Source organism: Macrobrachium nipponense, chromosome 36 (genome assembly GCF_015104395.2).
Source record: "Macrobrachium nipponense isolate FS-2020 chromosome 36, ASM1510439v2, whole genome shotgun sequence".
In the NCBI taxonomy this organism is placed as follows: domain Eukaryota; kingdom Metazoa; phylum Arthropoda; class Malacostraca; order Decapoda; family Palaemonidae; genus Macrobrachium; species Macrobrachium nipponense.
Genome location: NC_087220.1, coordinates 63,048,495 through 63,068,033, shown reverse-complemented (window position 1 = coordinate 63,068,033; position 19,539 = coordinate 63,048,495). Strand labels below are relative to the sequence as shown.

General features: G+C 37.3%; 1 protein-coding gene across 8 annotated transcripts in view; it reads left to right on the top strand.

The window, feature by feature from the left end:
- The window catches only part of LOC135203779 (broad-complex core protein isoforms 1/2/3/4/5-like), a 145,267-nt gene that overhangs the window by 89,545 nt on the left and 36,183 nt on the right, over positions 1-19,539 (top strand). For 2 of the 8 annotated variants that reach the window (XM_064233747.1, XM_064233746.1), the window contains exons 6-7: positions 3,562-3,969; positions 4,786-4,923. The exons of 4 other annotated variants lie outside the window; for them this stretch is intronic. In XM_064233747.1, the coding sequence (XP_064089817.1) occupies positions 3,562-3,944 (383 nt within the window). In that variant the 3' untranslated portion in view covers positions 3,945-3,969; positions 4,786-4,923. Of the gene's footprint in view, positions 1-3,561; positions 3,970-4,785; positions 10,880-15,912; positions 16,041-19,539 lie in introns of those variants that run through there. 2 more of the 8 variants (XM_064233752.1, XM_064233749.1) reach the window with 2 other exon arrangements.

Sequence of the window (19,539 nt, the reverse complement as noted above, 5' to 3'; positions counted from 1 at the left end):
CTTTAACGAAACACATGAAAAAATGTCAGGAAAACAAACTAAACTTTACGAAACACATTAACAAAACTGTAACACTTAACTTTACAAAAAATTATTTATTTATTTATTTATTTATTATTATTATTTTTTTTTTCAAAATTTCAATTTCTTTACCACTTTCAACTTTCTGTTTTTTGTAGTATCACTTGGTTCTTCCTTTTTGCTAACTCCTACTAAAGGCCTCTTTAAAAAATAACTATCCAAGGAAGATTGCTTCTGCCTGCTTTTGACAATGTTCCTGAAATGACTCAGGCAAACGTCATCGAACTGTGCAAGCATATGAACTGTGTAAGCCTTTTTGGGGTGTCTCTTTTCTACGAATGATTGCACCTTATGAAAAGCAGCTAGAGCATCCTTAATTTCTGCCGTTGTCATAGCATCGTCGTCGTCCTCCTCGCCGCTGCTAGAGAACTCTTCTTGAACGACGTTATGTTGCATGGCCTCCAACTCCTTCAGGTCATCTGTCGTAAGCTCCTCTTGGTGCTCCTCGAGAAGGTCATTGATGTCGTCCTCATCGATGACCAGCCTCATGGACTTGCCGAGTGCAACGATCTCTTCAATCTGGTTGCGAAACAGTTTCAGGATCGTCAACTGTTCCTGAATCTGCAGCACCAGCTTCACCCACGTCGAATCCTTCGAAGTCTCGGGTGGATACGGCATCAGGCCAGAGTTTCCTCTACAAAGAATTCAAGGTTCGCCTCGAAACCTCCTGCCAAGCTTGGTCGATGAGTCGGATGCATATCACAACATCGAAATGCTCCTTCCAAAATTCATGAAAGGTGAGGTTTGTGGAATCAGTGATGTCGAAACATCTCTTGAAAAGATGTTTCGTATACAGCTTCTTGAAGTTCGATATCACTTGCCGGTCCATGGGCTGGAGGAGAGGGGTGGTGTTAGGCGGAAGATAAAGAACCTTGATAAACGAATACTCTGCTAGTATATCTTCCTCGAGGCCAGGAGGGTGAGCAAGGGCATTGTCCAACAATAGCAGACATTTCAGAGGGAGGCGCTTCTCTTCCAAGAATTTCTTCACTGTCGGGCCGAGACACAGATTTACCCACTCGGTGAACAAAAGTCTCTTTACACAGGCTTTCACATTAGCCCTCCACATCACTGGAAGCTTCTCCTTAGGCACTTTGTGGGCCTTGAAGGCACAAGGAGTCTCCGAATGATACACAGGTAGGGGCTTCACCTTGCAATCCCCACTGGCGTTCGAACAAAGTGCGAGCATAAGCCTGTCTTTCATAGGCTTACGCCTGGGTAGCTTCTTCTCTTCTTGCGTGATGTACGTCCGACGAGGCACTATTTTCCAAAAAAGGCCAGTCTCATCACAATTGAAGACTTGCTGAGAACTGTAGCCTTCGTTGAGCGTCATCTCGTCGAACGTCTTAATAAAGGCTTCTGCTGCTTTCGTGTCCGAGCTGGCCGCCTCCCCATGCAGTACCACCGAATGGATGCCAGTCCGTTTACGGAATTTTTCTTACCACCCATGAGAAGCCTTGAAGTCTGGGGTTGGCGTCGATGTCCCTTCTCCATTGTCTTTGGCCTGGGCAATCAAATCACTGAAAATAGCGCTGGCCTTGTGGCGCGCACACACACACACACACACTTATCATTTTGTGTTATGGTGAAGGCGTAAGATGAAATTTAAACAGAAAATTTACAGTAATCCGCAAACTCACGTTGTTTATTGGGATTCTCTTTTGAGTTGAAGGTTATTAGTACAAGGTCTTTGTACTATGTTAATTTTGCGCATGTAGAGAAATTAATGTAAGAGCTGTAGGCATTTTTTTTTTTTTTTTTTACTGAAGAGGCTGGGAGTGTTGGATAGGAGTTCTTTGTTAATTGAAGGGGATGGGGGAGGGGAAGTAGTTAGAAAAGGTCGCAATAATGTTTCTTTAAGTAAAAAGATTTTTTATCGCTGAAACAGCTGGCCTCCCAGCTGTTTTAATATAATAATAATAATAGAGCAATTTTTACATTTTTTTCCCCATAAACTTGAAGCTGAAAAGCTTAAATATTTTTTAAACATATAATTTGAGTTTTAATCTTTAATAATAACTTTAACTTGACAGCATATAATGCTGTTCATGGAAGAACTTTTTTACCATAAATTACTGTAGTGTATGAAAAGGAAATATTGGAATCAACATTTTTGATGAGGATTAAAAAGCCAAAGGTATTATTGGTGAGTTATATCTTCCAGTGTCAAGACACTTATCTTTTACTGTATGTATAATCTGTTTCAGTGAATATTTAGAAAAAAAAATCTAGAGTTAAGGCAGCAATCTATACTGATATCATCACTCTTTATGGGTAGAATTCATTACCTACTATTTTTGTTGAGTTAAGAATCTGATGCATGTGTAGATTTGTGATCTATTTTTGACATCTGTAGGTGAATGTTTTCTTTATCTCTCTTTAGACTATGACGACTGGGGTCTCATTTAATTGTTGTAGACTGCTCTGCATATGCTAGTTATGAGCAAATGATGTACTATTTCACAGAATGGCCAAATCTACTGAGATCATGAGCCTGGCCTGAGGAACTCAGCCTGCCGGTAATCTGTGATCTCAGAAGAGTTGGGGAAAAGATTTGGGAGGGTCTCAGATAAGTACTGTAGTTTTTTTTTTTTTTTTTTTTTTTTTTCCTCCCCCATGTTTGGAAGCGAATGCTGAGTTGACTTACCTGGTACTTTTAATTTAAATACTTGTAATTGCTATGTAAATGCTTGTGCAGTCTGGTTTCTTTTGTAAGTAGTGATTTCTATTATCTGTTTTGAGTTGAGTGTCTCTTTCTTCCTGTTGTCACAGGACCAGTGATTTTAAACATCTTTGTTTTGATATGCAATAGAAAGTAAACATGTCAGGTCATAAGGTGTAAGGTTTTAATAGAGAACATTTGAGTGCACATACAGCTACAGTATTTCCATTGTTTAGAACTGTTTGAATGAAATGGTAAATGTGTTGATCAGTCAGGTAAAACACCTTTTTTCTGTGAAAAATTTGTAATATTGAGGCTTCTCCATGATATTTCAGTTATTGTTTTTTTACTGCATCTGATTTTATGGGTGTTTTATTAATAAATTTTCCAATGTTGCTCATAATTTTTGATTACCCTGCACACTTGCTAGAGAGAAATTCATTGCCACTAGTTTTATATTGCTGATTTATCATGATGGATAGCCTTTTTCATTGATGTAGCTTTGTAATGTGTGTGTGACATAATGTGTGCATGAGATTGCACAATAAATAAAAGGTAAAGCAGGTTGAATATTTAATTTTTCCCTTTGGAGAAGACTAGTCATTTACCTTTTATTTTTGATGCATACTAGTCAGGTTTGTATTAAGAAAAAAAGAAAACAGCTTTTATCATAATTATTGTGGGGTTAAAGTCCTCTTTAAGCCTAATGATTAGGGGGGGCATGGAGGAGGAGCGCTTGGCGGCTGAGATGGGGGCATTTGGCATCAGCAGCAATACCCTAAGGGCCCAGGTTAATGCCATGTTTTGCTCTGTTCCAGATGCCCCCGCTCGCCAAAGGTGGCGCTGCATGCAACCCCGCCTCTGTCCGTTTTGCTGGAAAACATTCAGTAATTCGTTTAACCTGAAACAACACATTGTGAACGTGCACACAGTTGGGGAGGGGATTGAGTGTGAGTTGTGCCACAAAGTCGTCAAGAACAAGTGGTACTTACGAAAACACCATGTTACGGCGCACGGAGCTCCCCTACGACGCTCCAAGGGCCCTAGTGAACCCAAGTCAGGCAACAGTTTGGGCAAACAGCTCACTAACACAGGCTTAAGTAAGGAACTAGGGGTTGCGCTCAATTCCAGCCCACACCAGATGGACCCGCAGCAACAACAAGAGGTCTTCACCAAGAAACAAATGGATCGTATGTGCTGAAAGATTCAACAAAAATCAATTATTAGTATGTTCTTCAATTGTATGTTCTACCATTGATATACTATTGGGAAGTCAAGTATGAATGTCTAATGTGGAAGTAATACATGTCTGTAAACCACTGGAAGCATTTATGGTGGAAAAATGTCCTGTCAGTTCATTGTTAGGGAACCTTGTTAAAAGAAATTAAAAATAAAAAAAACAACAGGTGGACATTAATGAAAATCAGAGGGATGTTTTGGGGTCTGAAAATCTTAACTCATCGTATGATCTAACCGCACTAAATAAATCTTTGAGAAAAATAATAATCATAATAATAATAATAATAATGATGATGATAATATATCGAGCTTTTAACCAATGGTCCAAGATGACAGCAGCTTCCCTTTCGTGATCCTGAATTAACCAATTAGCATGTGACCAGACTCTCATTCTTACTCCGCATGATCCTGTCCAAGTAGTGTTCTTGTAGCTTTTCCTAGTTATTACTCACCAATTTCTGCAGTCCTCTACCCAGTCTGAAAAGGTAGAGTAGTTGGTCCTTATCACTTTAATTGGCTAGATTATAAAATAAGACTAGTATTAAATTGGCTAAGAGATTGTTACTATATCACTTTCAGGAGGTAACTGGCAGGGTGACTGAATATAACCTTTTAAGATACGTCAAAGCCTAATTTGCATACTAAGCCTCATGCTATTTGAAGATCAGTCTCATATGTCCACCTGTCGTTACCCTGGTCGGAAGACCCTGATAGCTCTATGATAATTCCCTTAAGTAAGCTAAGTGGACAGGGATGTCCCCAGCACTTGCCATACTGAGAGGGCATTTTTTCTTCCCTTGCAGACGCCGAATACCTGGTACGGACATGCATTCCCAGGCTTTGGAACAGCCGGCAGCCAGGCATCTGTCCCATATGTAACCGCATCTTCAGCAACAAATTTAATTTGAAACAGCACATTATCAATATTCACACGAAGGGTGAAGGGGTGGATTGCGACGTGTGCCAGAAAAAATGTAAAAACAAGTGGTACTTGAGACGCCACCAGGTGACCCATCACGGGGCACCTCTTAAACGAAACCGCACCTACACCATCATGGAGCAGTACATGAATGTGAACGATGAAAATGCTCAGGGAGCGCAAGAAGCCGAGGTAGCCAAGGAAGCTACCTCCGAGTAAACAGTTGATGATTCGTCAGTGCATTGGGTCCAGGGGAGAGGATTCAGGCCCTCTCACTTGCAATGCTGCAGACACATATCACTAAGAAATATATAAAAATAAAGTGTGCGAGATTCAGCCATTTGGAACCCATTTAGCAAATATTTTTCTTATGTTCATTAGATAGGAGGAACTAAGCAGAATAAGAATACTAATGTACATATGCGGATCTTGCATGGCTGAACCTTGCACAGTCCCCTCCAAAGACGATGATCATATTGTATTAATTAAACTTTGGCTCGGGTCGAGCCGGCAGTCTTAGCAATGCCCTCAGTTTTCACTCAGGCAGAACGTAATAAAGATAAGTGCTCAACTTTTACATTATACAGTATAGTTAATATTAAATATTGATATTGTCACTACTTAAGGTGTCCGAGCTTTGGATGGCATACAAGGATCAAAGGCCCCAATGAGAGTATTGGTAATGTGTTGCTTCATTGGTGAGTGAATGGTCACTGTTAGTTATGTATCTGTCAGGTAAAAGTGGATTGAAACTGTTACATACATAGGGTAACTGATGAAGTAACATAACATATGGGCAAAGTTTCTTCCTGTCAATTGTTTTCATTTCGTGATTATCACTTTGGTTTGCTTAGCAGAAAGAAGCTTTGTCTAAAATGCTGGAAATAAGGTAGGCTTTACTATGAACCAACCTCTCATGTATTGGTTCCAGTGAAAATAGGAGAGGATGCAGATCATACACCCCTGTAATTCCTCTTGTACCTAATTTGTGCCAAAAAAATGTTTGTTTTCTCTTTTTTCAATAGCTGAAGATGAGGAAATCAGTAACACTTTATTGTATTCTTGAGGAAGCATCGGGGAAAGACGATCTTGCGCTTCCAGTTAGTGAAATCTGGAGATGATGTGAATACTTGATCTATCAAAAAAAAAAAAGGATGACGAATGTGTTTGGATTATGCATATACATATATACTTCAGGACTCAGTGTACAAAAATAGAAATCACATCTCTCAATCAGTGCAAAGATATGTGCCACTTACTCATAACTTATATGTCTTCCAGGGCTACGACATTACCTAACAATGTTTTTTGTGTATATTACCCTAGAGGTAGCTGTTGTTGGTCAAGTTTTGGTCACGTTGTGAAATACCTCAGCAAATTATTACGAAAGTGGTTGTTAACAGTTTTTTCCGGGTGGAACCCAGATTATAAGAAGAAGTGTTGCTCGTTTTCACAGTCCAGCTAGGTGACGCTGCTCCTTCGACACAGCAACAGGGGACTGAGTACGGTGGTATAGTGAAAACAGTCAGGAAACTGGTTTGCTAATCGTTTTCGAGGTAAAGCAATGCTCTTCTTGCATCACAGGGCAGACAGAATTTCAGGATAGGTTCATATTTCGTTTTTGTGACTAGGTCATGCCTCTGCGAGACTTAAGTCTCCTGATGTACGTATATTCAAGTTACAAATCAAGAGGCGTCTCGTAACATATTATGCAGATTTAGAAGTACAATTATGACAGGTAACACTGTTAAAAGTTGAAACTTTTGCTTTTGATTATTCTTTTACAAATGTCTCATGATTTATGTTTTATAAACTCAGGGATTTTCATGAAATACAGGTACTTATTGCCATAGTTATAGTCTGGCCTTTCTGGAATGACACTTTACAATGAGTAGAACTTCAAGTCAAAAGCTTTAGGTGAAATTACTGGCAATTACTTTGGTCAATTTTATCATTAATTATAGAAGCATTTAATAATAGTAGGTAGTCCCATGTCCTTTCAGTTTTATAGCACGTATGCCATATTTTCAAAATTTATTTTCTTAAGAGAAGTTAACCAGATTTTATTAAGAGTAGTATATGTACAGTATTATTACCCTTTTACATAATCTCAATACAGTACCTAATTTTTACCAGTGAAAAATTTCCTTTAAAAACTGCGCCAATTAGATACTACAGTAGTTGCGTGAATTGTTGTCCATCATGACCTCTAATAATGTTATGATGATTTAGAAAAATGCCACTATGAACTCTTGAGTTAAATTCGTGTCTTAGATAATGTATAGTTTTGCTGTTACATTGATGTAAAGAAAGAGCATACAAAATGTATCTTCACATTGTTATTGTCACTGTACTTCAGATCCACTGGGGCATTTTCTTTGCAATTTCAACGTGTAATGATGTTTCAGGTTCATGAGTTCTGTTAGACATTCAATTTTGAGAAGGAGCAGAGTTTTCATGAGCATTTCCATGACAAGCGTAGCGTAATGATTAAGATGAATGGCTCTCATACGGCTTTGTTAGTCCCTGTCTCATGTGATAGTCTTGTGTGCGCCTGTTTCAGCTTCTGATGGGTGCAGGGCTTGTTCAGAATTAACTGGCGAAAAGACAGCGAAAGCTGTTGTTTATCAGGGAATTATATATTGAGAAATTTACTATATCCTCCATATATATACTGTAGTAGGATTAATCACCACTTATTTTACTATCAGAGATTTCTTAAGTAGTATTCTGTTTAGAAGTTAATTGTTAATTTTCACTGTGTACCTTTTTATATTGTTTGAAAATTAAGATAGACCATTATCTATCCTCTATTCTTGTCTTGTTTCACTTTTACATTAGATTTTAATAGCAGTTTGTTATTCACTTTTTTTTTTATTCATTTACAAAAGACACAGTGGAAACTATGCTAACCAGGATGTTGTTTTTAAAATTTTTTATATCATAAAAGTCACAGAAATAGTTCAAGCAACAAATGACTCCTGGTCCTATTAATTTAACCAGACAACTTTCCTGCTGATTCTTCTCTTCTTGCAAGACTTTCCATTGGCGTGATGCCCCAATTTTTATAGTTCTTTCTCTTGTAGTTTATGTTAAGTTGAAGTGGAACAAACCAGAACCCTGTGTCGATTTGAAGCTTTAACCTTTTATTTTGTAAGTTGCTTCAGTTTTTGTGTTGTAGGAACACAACCCACGCACACACGACTATCACAGATCAGGGACGTAAAGAGTGCATATCTTGTAGATGAATTACATGTATCATCATCATCATCAACATTGGAGGCATCTCTGATGGGTAACGTTAAGATGGTTTTGGTATACTGTACTCTTTGTGAAAAGGAATAAGATCAGAAATAGAGGTGTACTATATAGTATGCTAAATTAAGTGTTCTCATTAAGTGCTATTTTATTGTATGTAAAATATGATAATATGCCTATGCACTCCATAGTATGGTAGAGCTAGTCGATTTTTTACAATGAAATTACCTTTATCTTTTACATTTTGAAAGCCATTGAGTTTTTATACATTTTTTTGAAGTTTAAATTTATTTATATAGTATGTAGACTTTATATATTTCTGGGAATTTTGTTATCTTCTTGAAGGCAGGTGGTGTGTTGTGTGTTTCATATACAAGATCTTTGGATAATGTGCTGCAGCAGATGTTGTAATAGGCATCATATATCTCCTCTTGATCCACTTCTGTTGTCCCATTCCCCATGAGAGGAGGAGGTATTGACGTGAAGCTCTCTTTGAATTGGAGACATTCCAATGAATTCTGGAATGACAAATATGTGATGAACAATCAGTGAGGACGAGGACTGTACAGCGATTTTGCATGATACGCTCATTTTCCCAGTGTTACCCATTGCTCAAAAGGGTTGCGCCAGGACATCCGCCACCTCTTTTGCTCCACCTTGTACTGGCGTGGCAACAGCATCTTGCAGTCAGACACAGCCTGAAAAGGCTCCGTGGCTCACTGTTGGCATAGCCTGGTTCCTCGCTGTGTACCAGTGGTGTCTGTAGCAGATTTGGTGGTGGTGGTGGTGGTGGGCCAATCCTAACCCTCAATCCCTCACTGTGTCTCTTGTTTCCATATCACCAAGGTTGGCCATCTCTTGGAGCATCCATTCGTATATTCTATTGGTTAAGGGTGTGTGGTTTTCCCCTCAGTATAATTGCAAATTACGTACTGTTAAATCTTGTGATGGGAATAGAACAGGATTGTTAGATGGCTAAGAAATTCCCCTTTTAAGAAGTTCTCGCAGATTTTTATTGCTGAGCATTCAGTATCCTTGGGTATTAGATGTTTAGAGAAGGTATACTATATATCTAATATTTTAAGAGTATAATTAAAATAATAGAGTATATTATTTTAGCCTCAATTGCCGAGATGGTTGAAAATCGTCGAGGCAAGTGACACAGGGTTATATTAGGCTGTTTTAGGTGTGTGTCAAAGACTGCATGCGGTCGACAGCCTTTTTGGAACTGTCTTTTCATACTGGAGAATGACAACGTACTTAATAAGGCTTTTGCTCCAAGGGATGTTCAGTCTTGGCCCCTAGTAATATATAATATTTCTGAAGGAAGTATTTGGTTGGAAAATATTTTTGTGATTCTCCTTTATTTTTTTTATATGTAATTTATTTAAAAAGAAGAAAAATTGGGTGTAGAAGTACCCATTTTTTGTGCCAATTTGTGTATATTGTGTCTCGTGTATGTGTAATGTTAAAAGATTCCTTATGTCCTTATGTGTGGTGTCTGGTACTTATGATAAAGGTTTAAGGTGGAGTACTTGGTAAGGATTTACGTATTAATCGAGTGCACCGAGTATCAGTGCACTCAGTATAGTATTATGAATTTAAGTTATATTTATTATATTTTGGTATATTTTTGTTGTAATATGAATTTGAACCTCAGCTTCCTTTAGCGCTGTAGTTTGTTGACATAGGTTTAATGTTATATTGTGGAGGTCTTCTTGAAGCATAAGGTTATTATGATTATATATCTGAAAATTTTTGCCCCAATATTTCAAGCTTTTCAAAATCGCGATCCGTGCAATTCTTAGCTCCCAGGATTCTAACTTTTACGCCACCCCACTTTATTGATACGTTTTTGAAGTTTAATCTTGTGTTGCTTTTCTTTGAAAGATAATGACGAGTGGTTTAATGCTAAGGAATGTTTCATGGTTTTTTCTGCACCTGTTACAGTCAGTCAGTCAGTCATGTTGGTTTTCATTTTTGTTATTCCTCATAGAACTGTACTGCAATGCCTTCCATGCAGTTTCGAACTTTATTGTATCTGATGTTTGACCGAAGGAAATGTTTGAGTAAGACTTGGATAGTACTTGCACGAGTCTGTCATTTTACTCTTGCTTTGATTCATGTTGCAGAGCCTTAGGTCTCTTGTAAAGATGGAAGTTACCCAGTTTTAATGAGTAAGAGGAATTTTTTTTTTCATAAAGATAAGTATTCGGCTTTTCCTCTCTGCTGTTATTTCATGAAAAGTGCCCTTTTCAATCTACTTAATTAAGAATGTGAAGACTTTTAAGGGTTTAGATTGTGCTGTACGTATTGATTTTAAATCCCATCTGCCATTGATCGATTGGGAATATTGGACAACTTCATGTCTGTCCAGGTGATTTTCAAATACCTCAAGTTTAAGTAGATTGGTAAATATTAAATAGTATAAGTTTTCTCTAGTAACTTAATGTAAGGGGTCCAGACGCTGATACAGCTGTCTGGAATGTTTTGTTCATTTTTCTATCTTATTTGTTTTTTACATACAACCCTCAGGTAACAGCACTGATATACAATAAGTTTAGATGTGAAAAATCTAAGAAAAAGGGACGATCTTCATGGAAAGCATTGTATATTTATCCACATAGAGCCACTCTGTTACAGCCCCCTCTCCCCACGCAGCTAGTTGTTACACAATGCTAGCGCATCACTTGTTGCCCAGCCCCCACCCCACCCACCCCATAACTTTGTGCTTAATGTAAGGAAAGTAGCCAAGATGATTCACAAAAGAATACAGTGAACAAATTGTCACCGGCTAGCTTGACTCCCGAGGCACAAAATTGTTTGGAAGTGTCATTCATGTAGAAGCTTGTTGATGGTTTGTTGCAAATTTGAGCACTGTACTCCAGTTGTGAAAGCATTCAGTAGATATGGTCAGGCTGTGTATAGTGCAGCTCCGCCTGCTTTTTCCTAAGAAGCTCTCAGTGATTGTCTAAGCATCGCTTTGCTGCTTGGGACGCAGGCAGCTGGGCTATCTCACGGCCTACCATTGTAGCCGTAAGTTTAATAGTGAATCCTTCATCAAAGCCCATACCAAATCAATCAGGTTGCTCATCAGGTTGTTAATTATACCCAAGCCGGGCAGGAGGGAGTGAATCACAATGGACATTATTGATTTGCCCTTAGCAGTTGTTGGTAAGAGTTGAATCCATGCCTTTATAAATTGACTTTGATTAATGGCTGGTTTTGAGAGTCTGTCTTAGCAGCAGCAGCAGTGAGTGGAATACAAGAATTTGATGAAATATTTTGATGATGCTGAATGAGTTTCTCCAAGAAGAAACAAGTGTTATTGTTGAATCGACTGACTGGGCTACGCAAGGTGTTGTCCAAGTGCCTTTGTCAGGGTGAATTTTCCGAGATTAGCCTATTAGTGGATGTTTTAATTATTTTCATATACTGTAATCCACTTAAAGAATATATTTCATATATTAACCCCACCCCAAGATTTAAGTAAATAAATAAAAAGTACAACTGTTCATATCGAATGACAAATCCAGGGTACGTATGGGTGCTGCTTGATTCTCGGCAAATCATGTTGACTCATTTTATTTCAAAGATAGAAATGCTTTTTAGATGTGTTGCATAATAATCAAGATTGAGAGAATATTTTCAACTGCTGAAATGGCCCCACAAGGTAATAATGCCTCATTGTGACCTTCGCTGTCTCCTGCTCAGCCTCAGTAACACTCAACTCACCTCACAATCCAGGGAAAGTGCTCTCTCCTCGGAGGGAGCACGACATAGCCACAGCAAATTTTACAGGTCCTAATACAGGTTACCAAAGTGCTTCGGCAGGTTAACAATAACAAGGGAGGGAGAGAATGCCACTGATATCTTTGGGCAAGACATAAATTTTCTTGGTGTTTTCCTCCCCATTTCTTTTACTATTTTTTCTTATTTGTATGTGTGTGGGAGGTGAACTTTCAGTTGAGTATCTCTCTTGCCCTTGTTGCCTGCCCAAGCATATGTACAGGTTTTTTATTTTCAGAGTCTATATTTCTCAGATGTGTATCATTACTGTAATTATGTTTATTGATATTTATAAAGACATATTTCTCATTGGTGTACGTAAGGCTGGCTGCATGAAAACAAACTCCAGGCATTGAAACCTGTGATTTTATTACTGTGACTTCAACAACTTCACCAGAAAGTGCGCTTACAGAAATTGATTGGGGAAGAATTAGTAACAATTTTACAGAGGAAGACTTGAAATAGGATCTCTGTTTAGGGGATCCAAGCTGACTTTTTTTTTTTATACACATATTTTGTATAATTGCTGGATTTTTTACTTTCTGTCTTTTTAGCAAGTTCTTTGCCTTATATTGTGTTTAATCATACACTTATGTATGGTTTATCTTGATGTTTTGGGAGTAGCTTTTATCTTGTTAGTATTGTTTAGTTACATGACTCTTCCGATAAAGACATTATCATCAGCACTCCTAAATGATTTATCTGTTTATATATATCAATATTTGGCATTTTGCTCAATGTTTTTTTGTATACAGCTTTTAGTTAGTTATTCTGGTAGCAGGAAATACATATATTTTCATTGTAGATACAAACAGACACGATGAACTGCTTAGGGACTGTTTGACCTGGAGAAGTGTTAACTTTTCATAAAAGAATCAATTTGAAATATAGCAATGGTGCTCTTATATTAGACAAGTTGGTAGATCCTGTAGAAACTGGAAGGAGTGAACTTCCAAACAAACCTTGAGAAGTATCAGAAAGTTGGAAGAGGTCGCAGTAGTGTGAAATCACAGAGTTCAAAGGGAAAATTGGAGAATAGTGCAGCCTGCCCAAAGAAAGCTGGCTATCCATAGTACAAACTGATTTAACACTGTGCTACAAGCTTAGCTCCATGCAATTGCTACATTTTGACCTCTTATTTTTTGATGCGATGGATGCTGATATGTTGGCATTTTGAGTTGTAAGAGCTTAAATGGTTTTCAGTGTAACTAGATTAGAAGTGTCAGGGGACTAAGTACAGTACTGATGGAGGTCAAACACAAGGCCTGTGCTATTTTTATTCAGGGATGACGTGGCACGCTGTGTCACAAAACTCTAGTTTGGACTCCTCCCCCTTGCTCCAAGGCAATAAAGGGTTCTAGAATTAGATCAAGTGACTTGTAGTTTCATATGCTATATTTCAGATATTTTTTGGCTAATTTTTTTTTAAATTGCTAAATGTCAATTTCAGCATCTGTCTTGACGCATGTACAAATTTTTTGTCATAATGTTAGTTTTAACAATATTGGATGTTTTATGTGAATATAGATTTAGTTACATGTCTTCAGTGTCTCGAGTTTTGCAAGCATCTGATGTACCGACCGACCCCCCCAGCTCACCATTCCGTACCAGCCCCTCCTTCTGAAGTTCCGCCACTAGTACTAGCATTTCGTGCTTTGTTTGAACAGCTTGGCATTTGATTTCGGTTTGTGAATGGAATGTTTGACTTTGAGGTAATGTAAAGAAGGTCCTTTAAATTTTTTGACAAAATTGCCTTCAGGACAAAAAAATTGAAACCAAACTGAATGCCAAGGTGGTCAATGTATTACCTCATTCGTCATATCACTCTGTCCTGAAAGGAAGAGTGAGAGAGATTATTGTAGCCGATGCCAGTACCAAAACTCTTCAAAGGCATTGAAAGTGGTTCAAGTAATGACAATTGATTCTGTGGAAACCGGTATGACTGCAAATTTTGAAGGATGGGCTGGTTTTGGTGGTGAACAGGGACTGTGAGAAGTAATGTAATGTAGTGAAAGACATTTTGATGTGATATATTTCTTATTTATTAATGAATTTAGATGTGTCTTTCTTGAGCCAAAGGCTTTTAAGGAATTTGTGCCAAGGAATAATACCCAATTTTTTTTGTACCTGAACCTAAATGCCCTTTTTATTTTCATATTGTGGCCATGCCAAACTACTACTACTATTACACTCAAGGTATAGCCACTAATTACCACAATGTTATTGTTATAAACTTTTATAGTAAAAAAGTTGCAGGTTGCTGATTTGTGAGGTAAAGTTCTCTATTGATGTTTAGAGGAATAACTTCTGTATAGTATTTAAAATTCTTTTGATTAAGACAATCAATATTTTGACTAAAAGTCTCAGAAATTCAGAATTAACAGCAACAACTGAAAATTGAATTGTTTCGGTTTCACGGTTTTCATTTTTTGTCAAGTGGCAATTCAGTGGTTGGCCTTGAGTCTTATTCCTTTCCTGCATTTTCTGGAAAATGTCATAGTTCTTCCTTCTACCAAGTGGTTGGTTGGTCATAGGCGAAGTTTGACTGGACAAAGGTTGGATGTAGGCAGTCTGGTCTGACTACAAGATGGACCTGCATGTCATTCATAGAGATTGTCAGTATGAGTGATAACATGGGTGTTTAGAACTCAGTATTTCATTCATAGAGGGAGACTCTGAAAAGAGTTCAATTTTGACTGGTTTTAAGGTTTGTAACAGATGTACGTAATTTGGCACGAGAAGTATTTGAGTTCTAGCAGAAATGTTGTCATTGTATTGTGCAAGTTGCCAATTGGCCAACCAGATGAAACATAGGGAAAATACTGTGGTGGTCATTAGATCTTTGAAAATAATCCAAGTAATTTTAACTAACCATCTTGCTTAGTCACTTATTGACAATTCTCCTAATTTATCTTTCCAAATGTATTTTCATTTGCTTTATAGATGATTTAAGTTTAAATCACTTTTAAGTAGTTGTAAGGATTAAAAATGTCATGCATTTTGCAATAAAAAGGAAAGGAATATTTAAAGTCAATTGCTTTTGACAACTTGTGTACAAACTTTTACTTGTACTACCTGCTTCAGGAAAGGGAATTCTCTTTTCAAGGTATTCCTGTTGTGATTTAGTCCTTTGAACAAGCTTTGCTTTGGTTAATAAGCATTCAGAAATCTAATGGAATTACATCACAGTATAAGCCCTATGTTTTTATCTTCTCGTGTGTCCCTTAGTGATAGGTGCTCAATACAAGATCAAAATGTGTGTAGGAATCTCCAGAAGTAGGCCTACGAACTAAGTCTTAAAAGGCTTCCAAATTTGTATGATCATTTGACTCGTGTTGAGCATTAATGTGTTTTTGTCTTCCTTCTCGACGAGTGAATAGGGCCCATAAAGAGTTATTATACAGTACTGTAAATATATTTTTGTCAGACATTCATATCATATTTGTAACAGAAAATTTGTAATATTGAAAGTATATTCTGAAATTTTGATACAGTGAGTACAAGACCCAAAAATGTTTAAGCCTAGCAGGTTTTGATTTTGGACAGACTTTTAAATAAAGAGTGCGTTGAAATGCGCCTGTGCACGTCATGTTAGTAAGCGGACAGTAGTATGTCTTTGATGCAGCCATGTAATTCTTTCCTTTTCTTTTACAAAAGCTATTTGCAAGGTCCCCCTGTACAACTGCGACCACGAATGAAATTGCTGGCAGTCGTGACTCGGGGACACAACTCAAAAAATGCAAATAGTTATATATAAAGTTATGGTGCACCAGAGAGAGACCACTGTTGATGCCCAACTAATAGGCATGTACATGGAAACACACTTTTGTAAACAGCAATTTTTGTAGACCCCAGTTTGCTAACGTCGAGGAATCCCTGGTATATATATTTGCAGTATATATATATATGCTCCCATTTCCCCTTAACTAACTATCAGACTTTTTTTTTTTTTTTAAATTTCCAGCCCTCCCTACCATAACCCCCAACCCCTCGAACCCTCAGCAGATGCTTGCTGTGTACTCAGGCCCCGCGGTCATTGCAGGGAGCTCTCAGACTCATCAATAATAAACAGTGTCACAGTGCAAATATGCTTTTTTATTCTTCTTACCATTTTTATGAAGAACTCTGAGCCTGGCTAAAGAGGTATGATATCAGTAAAATGTGTACCGTAAAATTTAGATTGAAAGTTAGTTTAGTCCTTTTAAGGTTTGGTAAGCATTAAGTGCAGGAAGTGTGGCAATAGCTATGCTATATACTGTACATATATTTATAATCAGGTTGGCTGCCAAGAAAATGTAGGTGGTATTAGGTGAAATGGCAATATGATTAGATGAAATGGTGATTATATTTTATTCTTTAGGATCATGTGCACCTAAATATCTCCTCCTGCTGTTTATTAGCACAATGCAGTGCGTGGCAGTTGACAGATTGATTAACAGTATACATTCTATTGCAGTACAAGTAGTACTTCAAACTTTGTAGTCATGTAGTACTTATTTTAGATATTCTGGCATCAAGTATGGGATAGGAAAACTGGTTGTTTCCAGATATTTTTCTAGGCCTTGTAATAATGGAAGTTGGAAATTGCCTAAATAGTCAAAACAAATAATCACTTGTTGGCAAGCTGGTGGGTGACAAGAGAGAAATCTAGGATAATTTAAAGAAGTAATTCATTGCTAAACAGTGTTGTTGTAGACTTTGTCTCCACTCATCATCACAATATGTACATCGTATAGTTACACACACACAAGCAATGTGCATTATAGCAAGACCTGAATTATTCCATCATTCCAGTAATGTATCCACTGACTACTAAGAGGGGCTTCTTGGTCTCTTGAGTTTATGAAACCATTTTGCCTGCACTGCCAGAGAATGCCATATTGTATCAGTGTATCATGTTATATTCATGCACATGATATTTCAGTGAGGATACAAAGGTTTGCAACCTAACAAGGTTCATATTGCTTGTGTATTGCAGGTATACTGCACAAAATTGTTTTGATAGCAATAGGGTTAGTAAATCAAGTATGTAGTGATGTTGTTGATGATTACAGTTGATTGACCACTAGAGAAGTACTATACAGGCAGTCCCCTGCTATCTGGTGGGGGCTCTGTTCCTTACGGCGTAATGACAACTGAAAATCTGCGACGATAACACTAACGTCCAGTTATTGCCGCACATTCGCGTAAAAAATTCAGTCATCATTGCTAGACAAGCGCCATAAAACCGGGTTGCAGAGAACCAAGTGCCAATAACTTGGGACTACCTTACAGGTACTATAGTACTAGTTTATGGTTATTTAACAAGAAGAAGGATAATATGAGATCCTGAGTTGTAGTTAGAATGAATATGTATATTATTAAAAAAAAATGAAATTATTTGAAATATCCCAGGGGTGTGAAATATGACACAGGCCAAAGAGAAATAGTAAAAATCTGTCATGAGGTAGATTACAGTGTACTGTTCTTCCTTAATACCCAGGACAATATTTGCTATAGGATGGGCTTATAGGTCTGTAATATTATGTACAGTTATATACGTTTCAGTCGTTCTGAAACAAGCGTAAAAAGTGGTACATTAAATTTGCTGATTAAGATTCCACAGAAATGGGTACCCATATTCAGCTTGTATGTAATCCTGCGGACTAGACAACGTGATTTGTTGACTGTTGGTAAACTTTGAATATGTAGATTTCTCGTATGTATAAAGAGGAAAAATACATAGAACAAGCAGAAGGAAAATAACAAATACATTCAGATTAAGCAGAAGGGAAATAAATACATTCATAACTGATGAAAGTCAATCATTCCTGACTACATCTGCAATAATTAAAGCTTAAGATCTAAAAGGAAGTATGAATTAAAGTGAGTAAGAGATGAAATCAATAGAAACAAACATCGACTTCAGGAACTGTTGCTTCTCTTGAGGTACAGTTTATAACTGGTGCTGTGTATTTTGCTGCATAGAGAGATCACTCCTCTCTGGCTATTCTGATTCAGTACTTTGTTGTATACAGGGTCAGGCAGCAAGATTAGCTGGTTGTGAAGGACATGGTTCGTTTTTTGAAACTCCCTTCTTGTCTTGGGAGATTATGATAAATTTCTGTATCTATACATACATATTAGATTATTATTACAAGAACCATGAGGAAAACTTACTCTTAGCACCTTAAGTTTGAAAAGATTGGTTATGCTGTGTAATGAAGCTGGACTACTTGATATTTCCTAGATTCTCAGAAATTTGAAATTTGGTGATTTAGGAGAATTTTGAACATTCAAAGGGAACTAAAACTGTAGGGTAATGATGGAATGTTGTAAAAGTACCATTGGAAATATATTGAAAATTTATGTGATTGGAGAAAGAAAAATAAAAACTATAGCACATTGATAAGACCAGTGTTATTGTATGGATCAGAAACATTGGCTCTAAGAAGAAAAGAGGAAGTAAAGCTTGAGAGAACAGAGATGAGAATTGTGAGGTGGATTATGAGAATATCGCTGCTTGAGAGATTGGAAGGTGACGAAATAAGATGGGGAGGGTTAGTAAAGACTACAGAGGTAATAAGAGAATCACGATTGAGGTGGTACGGGTATGTGTTGAGGATGGACGACGAGGAGGGAGTGAAGAGGGCTTGGAAGGAACCTGTTAGGAAGAAGATCGAGAGGGAGACAGAGAATTAGATGGGGAGATAAAGTGAAGGAAGATAATGGAGAGAAAAGGGTTGGTGGAGGATGATGCCTTCGATAAAAGGCAGTGGAGAAGGTGCATCAGGCATCTGACCCCTTAAAGTAGGGATAACGGCGGGAAAGAAGAGAAAGGAAAAAAGTTGAGAAAATTAAATTACAAAGTTTTTGGTTGACTGTGTAAATGAATTCATGTGTAATACAGACTATATTTATGAGTGACTTTAGGAACTCGATTAATCACAGAAACTGGAAAAGTTTCAGAATTTGGATGATTGTATTTTATGATGGAAGATCATTTCTGCTCCATTACTCATCATTGAAAGCAACTATTCTAGTAATTTGGGAAAGATAATCATTAAGAAGCTAATGAATTTTTAATATAATTTTTGAGCAGTCAAGTCAGTCTGCATTGTTATCTACTGTAAGGGATTTGCAGTGGAAGTTATGACATATGTAATAGATATACCATAGAGAAACCTTCACGTTGGTGTCATTTTCAGTGTGGAATACAGCTTCCTTATTTTCTTCATATACATATAACAAGAATTTTAATTGTGCTTGTTATGATTACTTAGGGATTATTCATGGTAGTATTCTCATGTTCTAACAGTTTCTAACCTTTAATTGGGTCTAATGAGAAACATAAATACCTTAGATCTTGCTCAATGCTGATGATACTCGCCATGTCCTTACGCTATTTATTTATTTATTTATTGTATTTATTTATTTTTTTCTTCTTCTAAAATCATGATAATTTTTGCTGTGCAAAGTTTGCCTCCCTCTTTACAGTCAATTCAAGAGTCCTTTTATGTACCTTCTTCCTCTGAAAGGTCATTTGGTTGATGTCAGTGGGAAAAGTCAACATTATTTTCTCTTGAAGGTTTACCGAATCTCTCTGGGGATT